Source organism: Zootoca vivipara, chromosome 15, assembly GCF_963506605.1.
Source record: "Zootoca vivipara chromosome 15, rZooViv1.1, whole genome shotgun sequence".
NCBI classification, from domain to species: domain Eukaryota; kingdom Metazoa; phylum Chordata; class Lepidosauria; order Squamata; family Lacertidae; genus Zootoca; species Zootoca vivipara.
In genome coordinates, this window is record NC_083290.1 from 29,525,644 (window position 1) to 29,543,474 (window position 17,831).

General features: G+C 50.4%; 1 protein-coding gene across 3 annotated transcripts in view; it reads right to left on the reverse strand.

Moving 5' to 3' along the window:
* The window catches only part of SIK3 (SIK family kinase 3), a 94,533-nt gene that overhangs the window by 9,537 nt on the left and 67,165 nt on the right, over nt 1-17,831 (reverse strand). For 2 of the 3 annotated variants that reach the window (XM_035140145.2, XM_060268641.1), the window contains exons 4-17: nt 17,544-17,705; nt 17,108-17,232; nt 16,377-16,500; nt 12,918-13,036; nt 12,557-12,667; nt 12,321-12,464; nt 11,678-11,755; nt 11,470-11,579; nt 11,020-11,173; nt 10,530-10,685; nt 9,585-9,655; nt 6,526-6,663; nt 1,799-1,949; nt 1,007-1,132 (exon numbers count right to left, since the gene is read on the reverse strand). In XM_035140145.2, coding sequence (XP_034996036.2) covers nt 1,007-1,132; nt 1,799-1,949; nt 6,526-6,663; nt 9,585-9,655; nt 10,530-10,685; nt 11,020-11,173; nt 11,470-11,579; nt 11,678-11,755; nt 12,321-12,464; nt 12,557-12,667; nt 12,918-13,036; nt 16,377-16,500; nt 17,108-17,232; nt 17,544-17,705 — 1,769 coding nt within the window. The remainder of the gene's footprint in view (nt 1-1,006; nt 1,133-1,798; nt 1,950-6,525; nt 6,664-9,584; nt 9,656-10,529; nt 10,686-11,019; nt 11,174-11,469; nt 11,580-11,677; nt 11,756-12,320; nt 12,465-12,556; nt 12,668-12,917; nt 13,037-16,376; nt 16,501-17,107; nt 17,233-17,543; nt 17,706-17,831) is intronic. The other variant, XM_060268640.1, reaches the window with a different exon arrangement.

Sequence of the window (17,831 nt, forward strand, 5' to 3'; positions counted from 1 at the left end):
ACTCTCTTCCTGGCTGCCTCAGAGAAAGCAACCTGTCAGAAGCTCAGGAACGGAGAGAGATGCTGCTGACCCTTACTGTGGCTCTGGAGCATGCTGCTGCTGACTGGAGGCGGGGTGGAGAGCTGAAAGGGCAAAAGGACTACCTAACTCTCCAGGTTGCCCTATCTAAAGAAAGAGGGCCAAATCGGGGAAGAGTTGGTTCAATCTCTGGAAGCACAGCATCTCCAGCTAAAGCTGGTAAAGATCCTTGCCTGAAACCCCAGCAAGCCTCTACCAGCCAGTGTAGATAATATTCAGCTAGATGGACCAATATTCTGAATTGCTGTAAGGCAGCTTCCTGTGTTCCTATGATACTGACCAACAGGGAGGAGCATTTCAGCACTAGTCAACTCTTTCTTTCTTTCTTTCTTTTTCTTTCTTTCTTTCTTTCTTTCTTTCTTTCTTTCTTTCTTTCTTTCTTTCTTTCTCTCTCTCTCTCTCTCTCTCTCTCTCTCTCTCTCTCTCTCTCTCTCTCACCCACCCCAACCACAGTGGAAGCGCTTGAGCTGACAAGACAGTGTTTTCACTTGACACAGACATGCTCATGGATGTCAGGTGTGGGGGAGGCACAGGAAACTGACTCCTACTGAGTTAGACCTTTGGTTCATCTAGCTCAGTCTCTTTTATACACTGACTGGCAGTACCTGTTTCCAACAGGAGTCGCTCCCAGCCCAACCTGGAGCTGCTGCTGGGAATTGAACCTTCTCTATGGAAAGCATTCAGTGGCATTGGGTTAGAGCAGTTTCCCAAACTTGGGTCTCCAGCTGTTTTTGGACCACAATTCCCATCATCCCTGACCATTGGTCCTGCTAGCTAGGGATGATGGGAGTGGTAGTCCAACTACAACTGGGGACCCAAGTTTGGGAAACACTGGGCTGGAGCCATGTCCTAAAGGGGGCTGGGCTAGCATGGCACAGTCCAGAGCAGAGAATGCCCTCCTCCTCATGTTCCTTGGAAGTGCCAGTACCTGGATCTGCTGATGAAAGATCTGCTGATGCTGTTCCTGCTGGTACAAGATGTGCTGCTGCTGCGTCTTCTCCAGGGTCCTCTCGTCCATGTGGCCCCCATACATCTTCTGGAGCTGCTCACACTCCTGAAACAACCCACCAAGTGAACTTTTGCTGCTTCTTGGCTAAAGAAAGCCAGAGGGGGCACGGCAGGAAGGAGAGGCTCATAGGCAGCCTTGCCACTGTGGCTCCCTCTGGTTCTCAGATGAGCCCCACTCATTGCTTCAGTGGCACCAGGAAGAGAGACCCACATAGCACTTGCCCCTTCAGGCACTGCCGGCAACAGCAGCAAGGTAGCCAGAGGGGGCAAAAGCCCCAGATGGGGCCAGCTGGATGCAAGAGAAGAGAAAGTCTTGGGACTTGGGAGTGTTCCCTCCCCACCACAACAATCTCAAGGGCAGGTCCTGGGGAAGCATCTTATTTAAACGGGGTTCACCATCACATCTTTTCCTACAGGACACTGGGAGCTGCTCTAGTGCTGCGAGGACTCCAAGGCTTCCTAACCCCTGCTTTACATTTGTTGCAGAGCAGGAGACAAAGCTATTATTCAACCTGGCCTAAGAGCAAGATACAGGAAGGATGCAATGAACAATGGTGGGATGCTAGGTGAAAAGTGGATGGAGGTTGAACAAGGAAGGAAGCTTTTCCTGGGAGCTGCAGAGCTCCGTTCTGCCAGGAGCCTGGATTGCTGGCCCATGCTGCTCCCTTTCTTGCCTGGCTTGGTTTCCGCCCTTGATCTCCCCTCTCAGTACCTGCTGCAGCTGCTTGATGCTGCTGTGGTTGCCCATCTTCTCCAGCTGGGCCTTGAACGCCTGGATGCTGGCAGCCCCGTCTGAGAAACGGCGGACCGGAGAGAAGCGCTCCGTGGGGAGGTGCAGAGTGTTGGAGTCTTTATAGACATAGCTGTGCATGCACGGAGACAGAAAGGTGGGATTAGAGGCACCAGCTTAACCAAAACTATGTTCCCAGTAGCCTAGCCATGTTCTGCCCCCACCCCCCACAGTTTGGGCAAAGGAACTTGCCAACTTGCTCTTTGCGCAAAAGAGATTGGAAGTGTGGTGTCCTGGGGTGCTTGCAACCCTAGAAACAGGAACTCGTGGCTCTGCTCCAGCACCCATCAGTTCTCAAGCCATGTGAGACACCCAGCAGACCTTCCAGCTCCCAGGGCCTCAGACTTTTGCTCCCTGGCAATAACCGCTGGAGGACCTGCATTATCCTGCACAAATAAAAGGGGGTCACTTGCAAGCTGCTGAATCATAGCACCAGAGAGTGCCAAGAGCAGGGGATTGTGTCCCAGCCGGGGAGGCCTTGGCTAACTACTAAAGCTGCCCCAGCCAAATAAGAACAGAGGAACATAAGCAAAGCCTGCTGGAAGAACAGGCCAGTGGCCCATCCGGTCCAGCATCCTGTTCTCACAGTAGCCATCAGATGCCTGTGGGTAACCCACAGGCAGGACCCAAGCACAGGAGCCTCTCCCCTGCTCTGGTTTCCAGCTCGATGCGGAAGATAACCATTGTGCATGGTAGCCATTGACAGTCTCCTCCTCCTCAATGAATTTGTCTAATCCTATTGTCAGAGGTTGTTACGGCTACTCCTGAGTAATGACTATCCACATACTTGTCTTTTAAAAGTCTTTATTGGTGCATGTTATTTACAGTGTAGTGAGCTGTCGGTTTCATGTCCTCTCATTCCGTTTCAGAATCCAGCACTGCCCCATTGCATGATTTTGACCAACATAACAGCCTCGGGACAGTGAATCTCCTTCCCTTTCTCCTCCTTAATTCCGGTGCCGGGGGAAAGGGTCTACGATCTGTCTTTTCCCTGTCCCCCCCTTTCTGCCTCTCTCTCTTCCCGCCTGTGGAGCAGGGGCTCTCCCCTGCTGCCAGAGACCTGGCACTCTCTCTCCGCTTCCTGACTAGCCCCTTCAGACCTTGCGCTTTCATGGCTGCTTGGGGACGAACTGCTCCTGATGAGAGGGGGAGGTTCTCTATAATCTCTCCCCCTTACACCTATTTTAAAGCCATCCAAGTTGGTACCCATCACTGCTTCCTGCAGGAGTCAATTCTATAACTTAACTACCGTGTTTCCCTTAAGACACCGTCTTATAACTTTTTTCCCTCAAAAAAACACAGGGTGCCTTACTTTCGGTGGGATGTCTTATTTTTTTATTACCGGTACGGCTTTTACGGCTCAGGGCACTGCTGGGCTCTCTTAAGTGCTTGGCGCTGCAGCAGCCACCGGTTCCGGGTGGCGGGGCGGGAGGCGTCCTTGGCTGGGCCAGGCAGAGGCCACTGGCTCAGGCGCTCCGCCTGCTGCTGCAGGGCGCTCCAAGCTCCTTGGCTGGGCCAGGCAAGGAAGAAGCAGTGAGCCCAGCGGTGGTGGCAAACACGGAAGTGGCAGGGACAGCAGTGGACGAGAAGGCGGAGCGCGGGGATGCAGCCAGCAAGGTGGTAGCGCGATCAGCTGTTAAGCGGAGCTCTTGGAGCGCCGTTTCACAGCTGATCGCGCTCCTGCAGTGCCGGCCGCATGGAGTGACTCTGTGAGTGGAGGTGCCTGTGGGGGTTGGTTTCCGCGGCACGGAAGTATGGCTTATTTTCGGGGTATGTCTTATATTTCTCAAATGCTTAAAAACCCTGCCATGGCTTACTTTATGACTACGTATTAAAAAAGGGAAAACAGGGTATGTTCTTTCTTTCATCTCTCCTGAGTCTTCTCTTCCATCATTCAGCTTTAATGAATATCATAGAGTTCTAGTATTTCAAGAGAAAGAAAAACCCTCTCACTGTTCACTTTCTCTACACTGTGCATCATCTTCTACACCTCTATTGCGTGCTCCCCTTTTCTCTCAACTAAAATTCCCCAGATGCTGCAACTTTTCCTCATAGGGGTGTTGCTCCTCTCCCTTGATCATTCTGGTTACCCAGCTGGTTCACAGTATCAACAGATTTAGGGAAGGCGGCCTGTGATGACTGAGGAGTGAGAAGGAAAGACCCAGAGTCCCCTAAGCACTGCTCAACCAATATCCTCTCAACCAATATGCTGCCACTTGTCTCTCCCCCTCTTATCCCTCTTGCCTTTGTAGCACCCTTTTGTTGACAGTACTGTATATTACATGAACATATGATGGCTGGGAGGGCAGTGCCAGCCAAAGGACAGCAAAGGACTCCACCTCAAAGGGAACCCTTTCTTCCCCAATAAGCACATCTGGCCCAGGTTCTAGCTGCAATGCCCACAGATGCCCTGCGCTAAAGACATTTAGAAGAAGGAAATGGGTTTGTAGGTCCACAGCCTCTGCCTTCCCTGCTGCAAAGCCCTGCTAGGCTTGCCCTTCTTTATATGTAAGCATGGAATTGACAGGAATGTCTCACTGCAGAATGTAGGGTGAGCACACTGCAGAATGTAGGGTGAGCATACGATCCCCCTCCCTGACTTATTTACATCCCACCTTTCCACAGTGCAGGTCACATGGTCTCGTTAGGAATTAAGCAGCGCCAAACAAGTCCCACCTCTCCACTCCCAACCACAACATTGGATCCAAGCAAATTGTCTTAGGGTGGCAGCCCAGGAAGGTGCTCTGTAGTGCCATTTCCAACTGTGTTCCAGCAGAGGAGGTGGTTCCCAAAGAGCAGCAGGGCTCAGGCTGCTCAGCCCAGCCTATGTAAATCATGGCTCTGGTAGGCATCAGACAAGATGCAGCCTTGCTGAAACCCCTCTTAAAACACAAAGGATTTTCCACTGGACATGTTGCAGGGTTAAGTGACTCTCAGCATCTCCAGAGCCGGTTGCATTTCATTCTCACCCATGTGCCCTGCCTGCCTAGGAAACCCACTTCTGATGCCATCACCAACCCGTTAAAGGAACTTCAAGGGAAACAGCAACCATTTCCTTGCAATGTTGAGCCGGTTGTGGGTGGCTGGAAAGGAGCTTTGACACTGAATCATTGGTGGATTCAAGAAGAGCCTGTTTATGTGCCAACACCAAAGTCTATAGCAGGCATCCCCAAACTGCGGCCCTTCAGATGTTTTGGCCTACAACTCCCATGATCCCTAGCTAACAGGACCAGTGGTCGGGGATGATGGGAATTGTAGGGCCGCAGTTTGGGGGTGGCCGCAGTTTGGGGGTGCCTGGTCTATAGTGTTTAGTTACTCAGGCCTTGAAGTTACCTGGAGCAAAGAGAGCTGCAGAAAGAGCTCTTATCTCTTTCCCACCTTCCCTGGTGTAAGCCCTGGAGAAGGGCAGGTGTGCCAGGAGAAAGGCCTGCAGTGGTCTTCCTTGAGCCAGCAGGAGGAACTGGGCACCTGGGAAATGCACTGAGAGGCTAGGAGGAGGGAGATGTTGGGCTCAGAGCTGCCCCCACCAAAGAATTCTGTTTACTCAGCCCCATGATGTCCCTGTCAGAGTCACACAGGTCTGTGCTCCTGTCCTGCAGCAGAGCTTAACCAGGAGTTACCCAGGGCCAGCACAGCTTATCTTTGCTTTCCTCAGGTTCCAGCGTGGCACCAGCATGGCCTCAGCCAGCTCAGAGTTCAACTGTTCCAGCTGGCGATGTCACTGCTTGGCTCAGAAGCTATCCTGACAACAATTACAAAACAGGCTTGCAAGTCGCAGCAAGGTGGGTCAGGAAAAGGGCTCGGCAGCAGCAGCTCACACCTAGGACTAAAGGAACAGGAGGACAGCAGGGTGGGAGGGGGCGAAGGGCTACAGATCATATGTGGACAGACTTCCAGCAGGAATCCAGGGTTGTGTGTGTGTGTGTGCACGCCATATCATGGAGAGCCCATTTCGCAACAGTCAAAGGTCGCACTTGTTCCTCTGCCACAGCGCCACCCCCTCCCCTGGAATTTTAGCGAGGAAACATTGCAGGCAAAAACATACAGTTCCAGTGGTGCCAATCCCATGACAGAGCTGTTGACACAAACAAGGTTCAAAGATTCTCATCTAAGGGCTGTTATGGTGAGGTAGCAGCTCATACCTCTATCAGACTATTCCAATAGCCTCAGGTCACTCAAACGATGCTGTGTGAACCCCGTCCACCAGGGGTAACAATCCTGCAACTATGTACGTGGTCGCTATTCATATGCTGTGAAAGAACATTAAGTCGAGAGCCCCTGATCTTTGTCCAGGGGGGGGGCAGGAGGAGGAGCTGCTGACACTCTCTCAACTAACTTCCATTGCTGATTCACCCCTCCAACATATGGGGTCAATAAAAACAGCTGTGACACATCCTTTCTTACAGAGGTTTCCTGCTCCCCAACAGAGTAACAAAGCACCCCACCCTTGCTTTGCCATGCCCAGGGCTGAGCGACAGCTGCCTCCTACCTAATCCTCTCCTGCATGTAGAAGGCCTGGAGGCAGGGCAGCCCCTTCAAGAGCCTGATCCAAAAAAGCCTTTTCCTTTCTTTCTACTAGGGGGTGCCATTCTGCCCAGGACAAGTTCCCTGGTGCAGAACAGCCCAAGCGGCCGGTGCCACCTACTCACCGGTGCTGGTCGGGTGCCAGGTGTGATGCCCGGGAGCGGAAGGGCTGCTGTCCTAGCTGCCTCTGCAAGTCGGGCGGGATTTCCGCGGTGGGGTTGGTCATTGCCAGTGTGTGCCTTTTTGACCTATTGGCCAAGTATCTGCAACAAGCAGGAGCACATTTGGTGAGAGGGAGGGGTGGGGGCTGTGCCTGGAATGCTCCAAAGAGGGAGCTAGGGGGGTGGAGAGAGGGGACAGCGAGGCAGTGGAGGCACCCACCACCCAGCTTTCTCAAAAGAGTTTCTTTAATGGGAATGGAGGTGGGAGAAAGACCACCCTTTGGGGGCCCAGGGAAACTCTGGAGAAAGCAGAAACGCCAGCCTACAGAAAATCCAAGCAAAGCATTGGTGGAGGTTAAGAGCAGGCTCAGAAGGTTGCAGCAGGTGTAAGGAGGAGGACTCCCTTCTTGCCGTAAAAGGGGACTGTGGGGGAAGGTGCTATCTTGATGCTGGCACTGGGCCAATGAAGCTAACAAGCTTCCTGGAGAAACAGGCAGCTCATTCTGACACAGGACTCCCAAGCAGAACTCACCAGAAAAACTGCACACAGGGAAAGTCCCCTCAGCCTTTAAGAGTTACCCAGAGAGGAGAATTTCCACTGGTGCAGCCTTTCTGAAGACGGTGAGGTGGGGAAAATGATGGCTGCAACAAGAGTTTCGTTTGCGCCACTCTTAAAGGAGCAGGGGCCCTCTGGCCATCCAACCACTGCAGCACTTGGTCTAAGCGATGCTAGAAGGAAGCATCAAGAGCGCCACCTAGACTCTGTTCTGGGGCACTTCCAGGTGCACCTGGGCAAGAAGAGGGGAGAATAAGGGGATGTCCAACACAAAGGGAATTGTTCAGGACATGTATGTAAAAGCTGCCATGTTTCAGCAAAAGTTAGATAGAAGGGCAGCCTGTGCCTCTGAAAGACTCACTTGCCTCCAGGGAAGGGAAAGTTTGGGGGGGGGTGACCCCCACAATTCCTGGATCTGTGCTAGGGACCAGCTCTTACAGGGATTTCAGCTGAGTAACCTACAACATGGCTTCCTGAGTTCTCTCCTAATTTCATTGCTGAGAGTGTTGAGTCCATTTATCAAAACCAGCTTAAAAGGCAAGTGAGGAACTTTGTTCAGGGAAGCCAGTGAGCTTTGGCTATAGTATACTTGTACAGACTTCAAAGATTTTAATGCCAATTATGTTGTGACCAAAGAGGAGCAGCAATTAAAGCTATTTGCCACCACCACCACCACCAAGCAGGAGAAAAGCAGAGTTAAGAGGATGGAGAAGAGTTAGTGCTGTGGGAACAAGCCAGCACCTCAGGTGGAGATCAAGTCATTTCCTGAAGAGCTCTAAATCTGCCGCTTGCTAACAGTGTTTCATTTCGATATCCCAGAGACCAATCTTTCCCTTAACTACATCAAGCAGTTTCGGAGGGGGAGAGAAGAACGAGCTGCAATTCAAGGTCAGATACTTCAAACAAACCCAGGGCAGGAGGTGAGAGACCAGCCCATGGGTCCCCTCCAAGGTTCTGCAAGCAGAGCAGCTAACACCGTTCTATGAAGGTCAATATTTGCACCCACCCCTGCCACTCTTGAGACGTGGCAGCCTGTGGCATGGTGTGACAGCCAACGCTAAGTGGGAAAGCAGGCAACACCATATTCTCTAGCCACGTAGTCTCATCCCAGTATGTGAGGGGATTTGACTCAAATATGTTGGTTCCATTAACCTGCCCAGCAAGACTGACATCTGTCGAAGCCCAAAGGCAATGGGGAGAGGACATAGTTCACAGGCAAAGCACCTGTCTGCCATGGAGGTGCTCCAAGTTCCATGTACATCATCTCCTATTCCATTTTTTGAGAAACAGGTCATGGGAGGGAGGATTTTCTGCCCAAGATCCTGGAAAGCCATGACTGGTCAAAGTTGGCAAATATTGAGCTGCAGTGGTCTCGGTTTAAAAACAGATTCAGGCAGACAGGTGTATGTATAAAAAGAATCCTAGTCCAGTGACCAGAGTCTCCAGTTAAGGGAACAGAGGCAAAGACCTCCATGAACCAAGAAGTTGGGCTCTAGATGCATTGCCAGCTAGACTACTCCAGGCTAGAGGAACTACTGGATCAACTCAGCATAAATAAGTTCCATGAGTCGTTATAAAGGATATAACACAGGGTTAGATTTAATGCCACAAAGGCAGTCTCATCTGATTTACATACTGCAGCTCTGCCCCATCATACAACGACTGCTGGAGAATGGAGAGTGGGAACGGAGAGGACTCTACATTCCCAAGGGCTTTGAAGAGGGGAAAGAGGAACCACTGGAAAGCCTCCCCCAGATACATGGAATAAGGGACCACAGCTATCCCTGATAGAATCCTCCATGGATATTTCATTCCTTTTAAAAAGCCTCAACTGCCTCACCAACCAACCTTTATACCCAGTTTCTGTCTGCCTTCTTCCATCTCTAAAGGGGAAAGGATACCCCAATCTTCAAGGAGGCATCTTTTCCATGCAAACTCTGAGCTCTTTACAAGCAAAGCTAGTTGCCTGGAAATCAGGAAGGCTACTGTTTAAATAGCAAGCTGCTTGGTAGATTCTGTTCACAGCTGCTACCAAGGCAGCCTGCAAGACTTTCCTTGGGACACAGGCTGCAAGGAGCATCAAAAGAAGCATGCTAAAGAAAATGGCTTCAGCAGCAGCATTGTAGTTGACCATTTTGGACCCCCATCAGCGAGAACTGATGTAGCCAGGGTGTCAACTGTAGGCATCTTCTTCAAAGAGCCATACTAACAGCTGAGGCCCCAAATACTAGAAGATCCACCTACCCAGGGAGGTTAGTGGGAAGACCAGGGGAGGGAGCAGGGGCAGGTCACAGCTGCAGCAGAGTCCACATGAAACACCAGTTCCCAGAGAAGCAGAGGCAAAGCAGAAACCACAAGCCAACCTGCTGCCTAGCTATGGCTAAAGCAGCTGCCAGGCACCAGAGGGTGCCTCCGATGACAGCACCACCACCAGCAGCAGCAGCAGTAGCAGGAGGAGGAGTGTTACCTCTGCACAGCTTCCTGATCTGGCTCTCCATCTGAGCTCTCCTCATCCACAGGGGTCACGGCGGGCACTGCCTGGAAGGACAAGAAAGGGAAGGGGGCTTGGCTCTGCAGAAAGGTCTTTACACGCCCAGGTACTCCACACTTGGCACCCTTCCCCACACCCTCCCATTCCAGACCCAGACCCACCTGAAGTTCATTGCTTCCACAGAAGATAAAGATACCCCAAGAAAGATTTTAAACAACAGAACTCTTCCCCAAGGGAGACACATCCTAATGCCCCTTAAGTCCAAAGGACTCAAGAGGGAAATGCTTGGCAGGGCTGCTTAGTTTGTGCCAATGAATGTCTCAATAAGAAGTCAGCCTTGGCCTCATTTCCTAAACAGGTTTTATAGCAGGCATCCCCAAACTGCGGCCCTCCAGATGTTTTGGCCTACAACTCCCATGATCCCTAGCTAACAGGACCAGTGGTCGGGGAAGATGGGAAATGTAGTCCAAAACATCTGGAGGGCCAAAGTTTGGGGATGCCTGTTTTATAGGGTTTGTTCTTTGTTTTTAAAAAGAGGAATCCTTCAGAAGGAATAGGGAGTTAGGCCATGGATCTGAGAAATACCATCTGGTCACATGCACTTGATCCTGCCCACTCCCCACCCACCCACCCCCAAAGCCCATGGACATAGAGCCAGCCAGCCAGTCTCAGGTGGGGAAAGGGTCAGTAGGAAAACTAGGGAGAAAAACTGAGTTGCAGAAGATGCATCCTACACCAGCAAGGATGAAGGACCAGCTGAGAGAGGCACTCTGCATGTGGCAGGGCCACCACTTTTATCTGCCATGAGTAAGCCCAGAAGAAGCAGAATGCAATCACTTGGTCCATATCCACGGAGCTGTGAAATACTGTGAAAAGTGGGCACAGTGCTGTGCTAGAACACCCCACCTTTCAGTTACTTACTGGTGTCATTGTAACAAGTGGAGAAGGGCCGCGGGGACGCTTCAAGAGCTGTTGTGCGTGCAACTGGATATTGGCTCCTCCATCTGACGCCCTCCGTCCAAGGGGTCCCATTCCGTTCAGCAACTGCAAAGTTGGGGGCTGCAGCAAGGACTGCTCCTGCAAGAAAATTCCGCATCTCTACAAAACCCGGCTGCATAACTCAAGAGTCAGGAGAAACAGCAGGGTCTGATGGGCATGGGAGAACCATGATCACACAAAAGCAGGCACTGAAATAGCAATGGAGACTTCATCCCCTTAGATTGGCAGCCAGGACAGTGACAACTTGGGTCTCCATGTCATACAGCTGTGTGGGCAGGTGGGAGGGTGGGTGGGTGTCTTCTTAATTTGGTTTCAGGTCCGATTCAACAGGCTCATGAAGCCGTGGTAGCTGGTAATCTCACAGGAATAGGGACTGATGCTCAGAGTTCCCAAGGAGTTTCCTTTGCCATACCTTGTACTCTAACTGACCAGTTGGTTGCAGGTGCTGCATTGGAAGCATGTTGGCTGCCATGTTCATGTTGGGAGCCACCTGCAGGAAGGGGGCCTGTGGTGCAATGCCTGGGAAACCCGGTAGCAGCTTCTGGAGATCCTCCATCACCTCCGTACTGCAAACACATGCACAATAACAACTCAGGAGACGGTCAACGCAACCCTGCTTCTCTGCTCACATTCTGGGCTGCTGGTTTGTTTCCCACCACTTAGGAGCAGCAGAAAGGAGGCTAGCATTTTCCAGGCCAAACTTGTTAGATAATGTGTCACTACAGAGGCCACACCTGCCACTAAGGTGAGACAGGAGCCAGGTCCCTCTTAGGACAGAGGGCTGCAATACTGGAGGGAAATTTGCAACGCCCTTTGATGGCTCTGGGATTGTTTGTAAGAAGCAGCAGGCACCAAAACTCACCGAGGATCAGCCACTCCCACCGTGTGCCTCCTCATGGAGAGGTAGCGGACCAGAGCTTCAGGGGACGGCTCTTCCCCTTCATCACTATCCAGAGTCATTGCTCCATCAGTCTAGGGCAGAAACACATACCGTAAGGCGGTTTGTGGGGAGAAATGCAGGCGCACCTGTGACTAGCAAGGGGAGATCCTGGAAGAGAAAAACAACTTACCTCCACTATTTGGTTCTCGGGGTTGATGAGCTGCACTTGTGGGACACTGATGCTCACTGGGTTGCCCGCCTGCTCTGCCTGCAAAGCAGACACAAAACCAAACTGTGAACACCAAATGCAGAAAGCCCATGGAAAGGCCAACCCCATTCCTCTTGCTCAGCCACCACCAGAGGCAGATACTTACCCTGGCCTTCGACACCTGATATATTATTTCCGGGACACACCCAATTCTTAATACTATTATTTATTTTAAGCTGTTTTTAATATTGTATTTTAAATTGCAGGCCCTGACACATTATGGGTAAGAAATTGAAATAATCTATTGTGGGACTCTCCTCCCAGCAACGGGAGTAGCTGCCCAAGGTAGCAAAGAAAGGCTGAGTGGACACCTGTAGGGATGCTGAAGGCAGCCCTGTAAGTCACCTTATCAAAGTAACGAACCCTGAAATATTTTTAAGAGGCCGTCTGCCTACACAGACAAGAGTTTTTCATTTCCAGCTCCAAGAGAAATAGCAATTGTTCTTGCACCAAGGCTAGTTTTGCACAGTGCAACCTGCTAGCCAGGCACCCTCTGGAACTGCCCCTTCTTGCATTGTGTAAGTTAATCTGAAAGCAACAGAGCTGCACCTCACAGAAGACTAACCTGGATGCTGGCTTGTGCTGGGAAGGCCATGGTCCGTGGGAGGCTGGGCAGGGTGGCAATGCGCAAGTTCTTATGCCTCTTTAGACGGTCACAGAGCAGACTGTAGATTGCACTGTAGTGATCGTAAGCATCTGTCCTCAATGACTAGGAAAGCAAGGAAACAACAAAATGATCAGCCTCACACCAAAGGCAAACCACTCTATTTCTACCCCAGAGTGCCTGGAGGCAGCCAGTACCTGGAGGGTGCGCTCTTTGTCCAGCCCCATCTCGGCCATGGCAAGCAGCACATCTTCATTCAGCGGTTCCATCTGCCTCTCAACCTTCAAGTGTTGACATTCGGCTATTAACTGGAAAGAACAGAGCGTTTCAACAGCCATAGCTTCCACAACAAGGAAAAGCACAGGAACTGTTAAAGGTTTGGGGCTTGCTGGTCACAGACTGGGCTGGGGAAATGCATCTCGATTCCATCTCCCAAGCAACCTCCTAGGGCAAGGAAGAGCTGAGAGATGCTGAACTCCTCAGGGAAACAAAGACAAAGGAGGCAAAGAAACTGCCTGGATGGAGAGCCACCAAGGAAGTAGAGTTGTGCTGGCTCACCGTGTCGAACTCCGTATCCACCTCCCCAAGCTTCATCCACTTGTGCTTGCAGATCTGCTCCATGGAGAGCCGCCTGCTTGGTTCCAGCACCAGCATGTGGCGGATCAAGTGCTCACACTCTGCAAGACAACAGCAAGAGGCTGCTGAGGAACTGGGGGGAGAGGGCACCATCACCAGCCACACCCACCTCAGCACATAGAGGGGAGCCTTTCCACTTCTGAACATCACCAGGATGCATGCAAATATCAGGAAAACCCCGTTAAGCTCCTACAACCCCGCAGGGCTTGGCTGCACACAGTGCAACCCCACCTCTCACAAGGTCTCTACATAACAAATCTTACTCCCTTATTGTAACAGCTACAGAACACAAACCGCCAGGCTCATTAGGATCTGACCACTGGAGAAACCAAGTGTGGCTTCTGCTGACCACCACAAGACTCCAAGAAGTTACTTTTTAAACACACGGGTGTGAAACCTGTGGGGCCCTACAGATGTTGCTGGACCTCCCCCCCATTCCACCAGTCCCAGTTAGCATGGCCAATGGTAAAGGTGATGGGAACACCAGTCCAACAACATCTGAAGGGCCTCCACAGATATTCCCAATCCCTAGGTTAGAGTATCCATTAGCAGAAACCTGGCATTAAGTCACACATTTATTTTTTGCTTAGTGGGGACTGGGCTTCCCACAAGAAACCAAAGGAGAATGTTGGGCTTTGATAAACTGATGTACAGATAAAATACATCATCATCATGTCTATATTGCCCTTCATCTGAAGATCATAGGCTGGTTTACAATACAAAACCACAAAAATACATACCACAATAACAAACAATAACAATAGTTGCCTCACACACAGTTTAAAAGGCCATAGATTGTTTAATTAGCCAAAGGCTCATAGAAGGCACTCTGCACCACCTGAGCCTCAAGCTACAACAATGGATCCACAATACCCCCAAGCTTCATTACCAGCTCCTTCACTAAGGTTGGAGAAGGCCAACACTATATGAGAAAAGCCGTATGGAACAAAACAGGGTTAGATTATTGAAACATTTCAACCAGGGCTGTGGAGGCAGTAACCTCATTCCAGCTCTCCTAAGGATGAGCTCATAGCAGGGAGACAGAGACTGTCCAAACTGGATGCATGCCCAAAGAGCAGCAGGCCCAAAGCTCTTGCCTGTCTTCCATACAATTCTGAGAGAGACAGTCACATCTGTACAACCCATTCACAATGCAAGTGCTCAGTTTTTAAAGGTGGGCTTTGCCTTCCGCAGCAAAGCTACATTTCAGGGGTCTCTCTCCTGCGCTTGCCCCTCACTGATCTCTCTTCCCCACCTTGACCCCACGCTCCACACCTCAGCTGCAGCCAATCATTCTCTTCCATAGGCCAGAGACAGTCATGCCACATCTTTGGCAGCAAGAATTGTAGTTCTGAAAGAGGGTTTTGGTGTATCAATATACTCCAAATAAGTTAGACCTGGTCAGCCAATGGGAATTAGAAAGGGACATCCCCCCCCCATGCCTCCAATAAAAGTGCAGACAAACACTCCAGCCAGGGGCTTCAGTGCCATGAGAGGGGAAATGAAGGAAACAGAAAGAAGGCACACTGTTCAGTCTCTGATGCATCTGCCTACTGGAAACAGTTTTGTTTTTGGTTTTTTGTCATCATCAAGCTAATATGGCTCTCGCATTTGAACTGGCTGGGCCACTGTTGCAGCAGCTGCTAGTCCTGGAGTGGTTTGGAGGTCTTAGGTAGTGCTACCAGGGAAAGCTTCGTGGGGAGGTCTCAGGAAACCCAAGGTAAGTTGGATTCACCAGCCACAAAGACAGCAGGATACACAAGCACTTTGCTCTCCGTGTGTGTGTGTGTGTGTGTGTGTGTGTGTGTGTGAGAGAGAGAGAGAGAGAGAGAGAGAGAGAGAGAGTTGCTCTAGTAACCATTTACAGTCATACCTTGACATCCGAATGCTTTGACTTCCGAAGGTTTCGACTTCCAAAGTCGACAACCCCCGGAGGTTCTTTTGCCGCGTGCACCCAGCACGCACGTTCCGCGCCTGTGCAGAGCGGCAGGTGCGGTTGGCGCATGCACAAAGTGCGAAATTTCGCGCTTTGCGCATGCGCCATAACAGCACTTCAACATCAAAAAACCTTGACTTACGAAGACGGCTGCGGAATGGATCATCTTCGTAAGTCGAGGTACCACTGTATGTGTGAAACAAGAGACTTTGGAAAATTAGCTGGTAAAGAGAGAGATCTCAATTCAAGCCCTTTGAACAACAGATGGACTGTCTCAACCAAACCACACATACAACAGGTACACTTACGATGGGCCTCTCCCACCCCTTGGTATACTTTTCTGCTTGGGGCTTCAGCTATCAAATGGGTTTCTTGCTGCTCAACTGATAAAAGCCTCACACTGCATCACTAGTCATTAAGCCACAATAAGTTCCAATTAACAAGGCCAACAGGAAGCCAGCAGTCATTTCTAGACAGTGCTCCAGCAGGCTGAAAATTAATTTTCCTCCAGTTAAATGTGGACAGTCATAAAACAGCCCTTTGCTCACAGGAAGATGAAGGACAACAGGTTCACTGGGTGGGCTTGCTGCATTGTGAGCAGGAAGGTCCAACTGTGAAGGTCTCTCATGACTGATTCAAAGCACAAACAACCAATGCATGCAAGCTGTCTGGGACTCTTCTCTAGACAGCCCTCATCCATCTCTTCCCAAGGTCCCAAAATGGCTCAGGCTTTCCCTGCTTGATACAGCCAGCATAAAATAGGGTTCCATCTTCCTCTTCGCCAACAGCTCCAGGAGCAGAATTTTGGGCAAGCTGGTGGGTTTCAAATTACTAATGTCTGCCTGCAGCACATTGGAAAGGGCACTGCAGCAGGTGGTTGGGGAGAGGGAAACTCAGCATTTCAGCTTTCCAGCTGAAGCAGTTTCTCTCTGACCCGCAGGAAAAGAAGGACACCAGAAACTGAAAATCCAGTTTTAACATAGTCATGAATTTAGCTTTCTATGAGGAGGCAGGTTCAGCTCCCATATAAGTAGTGCTCAAAGCACATAGAAGGAAAAGAGAGGGCAAAAGAACCCAACCTACAACTCTTGTCTAGCGTGTTGGCCCAGACCACCTAGCATCCAAATTCTCTGACATTCTCTGCAGTTCCTAGTTTTGCCATCACCTGGCGTCCTCAACAGCTGGGCACTGAAATGCAGTTACTCAGTCTACAAGGGATTTTGTTGCAGCTCTTTATTTCAAAGAGATCAGAGCGCCAGGCATGGGTTTCCCAAGTGAGGCCACCTCAAATTCAAGAAGTTGCCAGTGTTAAACTGAACCCCTGATGTCAGCCAGTACCTGTAGCTGCTGACTTTGCTGAGGAGGAGGAGGAGGAGGAGGAGGAGGAGGAGGAGGAGGAGGAGGAGGAGGAGGAGGAAGGGGACATCTCCCCACAGAGCCTTTACCTGTGGACATGAAAAATGGAATGCGAAACTTCCCGCTCAGGACCCTCGCCCGCAAGTTCTGCAGCGTACTCCCATCAAAAGGCAGGGCCCCGCAGACCAGCACGTAGAGCACCACCCCAAGGCTCTGCAAGAGAAGAGTGCACAAACATTAGGTACCATTTGGGGCAACAGCAGCATGAAGTAAACCTGTGCCCTAGAAGGAAAATCTATTTAAGAAAAGGGGCCCCAATCAGAGGAGCCCCTTTCTAAAAAGGTCCCACTTATATCTTTAAAAAAGTTTAAAATTATTGCACATGGACAATGGCAAAAGTTGGTTCACTAGTCAAATACATATACAGTGGTGCCTCGCTTAACGAATGCCCTGCTTAACGAAATTTTCGCTTAACGAAAGGTTTTTTCTAGCGGAGGTTGCCTCGCTAGACGAATTCGTTTTCGTCTAGCGAATCGTGGTTTCCCATAGGAATGCATTGAAATTCAATTAATGCGTTCCTATGGGCAAAAAAAATTCAAAAAAAATTCAATGCATTCCTATGGGATTTGCTAGACGAATTTTTTCGTTATAAGAAAAGACCCGTGGAACGACTTAAATTCGTCTAGCGAGGCACCACTGTAGTGACAAAAAGGCTTTCCCCCAAAGCTGCTTCAATGTGCTCCAGAAGCAGCGTTCCTCTTCCCCCCCTCCCCTTGCAAAGAGAAATGCTGGCAGTGCAGAGTGGTTCTTGATGGTTTACCCAAATGTCCACCTTTGGCCCATCATACTCCTTCCCTTCAAAGAGTTCAGGGGCAGCATAGGGGGGACTTCCGCACCAGGTCTTCAGCAGCTGACCAGGTGTGAAGATATTACTGAATCCAAAATCTGGAAGAGAAACAGGAGGGAATCAATTCAGAGACCACCCAGTACCATAGGTTTTCTATAAAGGTTTCTAAGCATTTCTTTTGGATCAGCTCAGCAGTGCAACAGCAGCAGGGAAGGCTGGCCCCAGGTGGAGGTGCAGAATCATGAATAACTAAGCCCTAAAAGTCTGGCAGGGCAGTGGAACACCATCCTTGGTAGCCAGGAGCAGAAGCAGCAAGATCTGTCACTTGTCAGAAACCTCAAGTTGTCAGGATTTGACCTGTGCTGCTTTGCTTGGGTAGTCTATGCTTCCATCTTTTAAAATGGCCGACCTGCTATTTTGATGTTCAGATTTGCATCCAGAAGCAAATTCTCTGCTTTCAGATCTCTGTGGACGATGTTACGACAGTGGCAGAAATGGACAGCTGCCACTATCTGCTTAAACTTCTTCCGGGCTTCTTTTTCAGCCATTCGTCCATGGGCCACGAGGTGATCTGAAGGAGATGAGGTGAGGAGGGAGAAGAGAGAGAAAGCATAACTGTTGTTATTGGAGCAGTATAGACATACTTTGGTTCACTGGAGGACTTGTAAGGCCTGCACTGCCCAGAATGGATCTATCT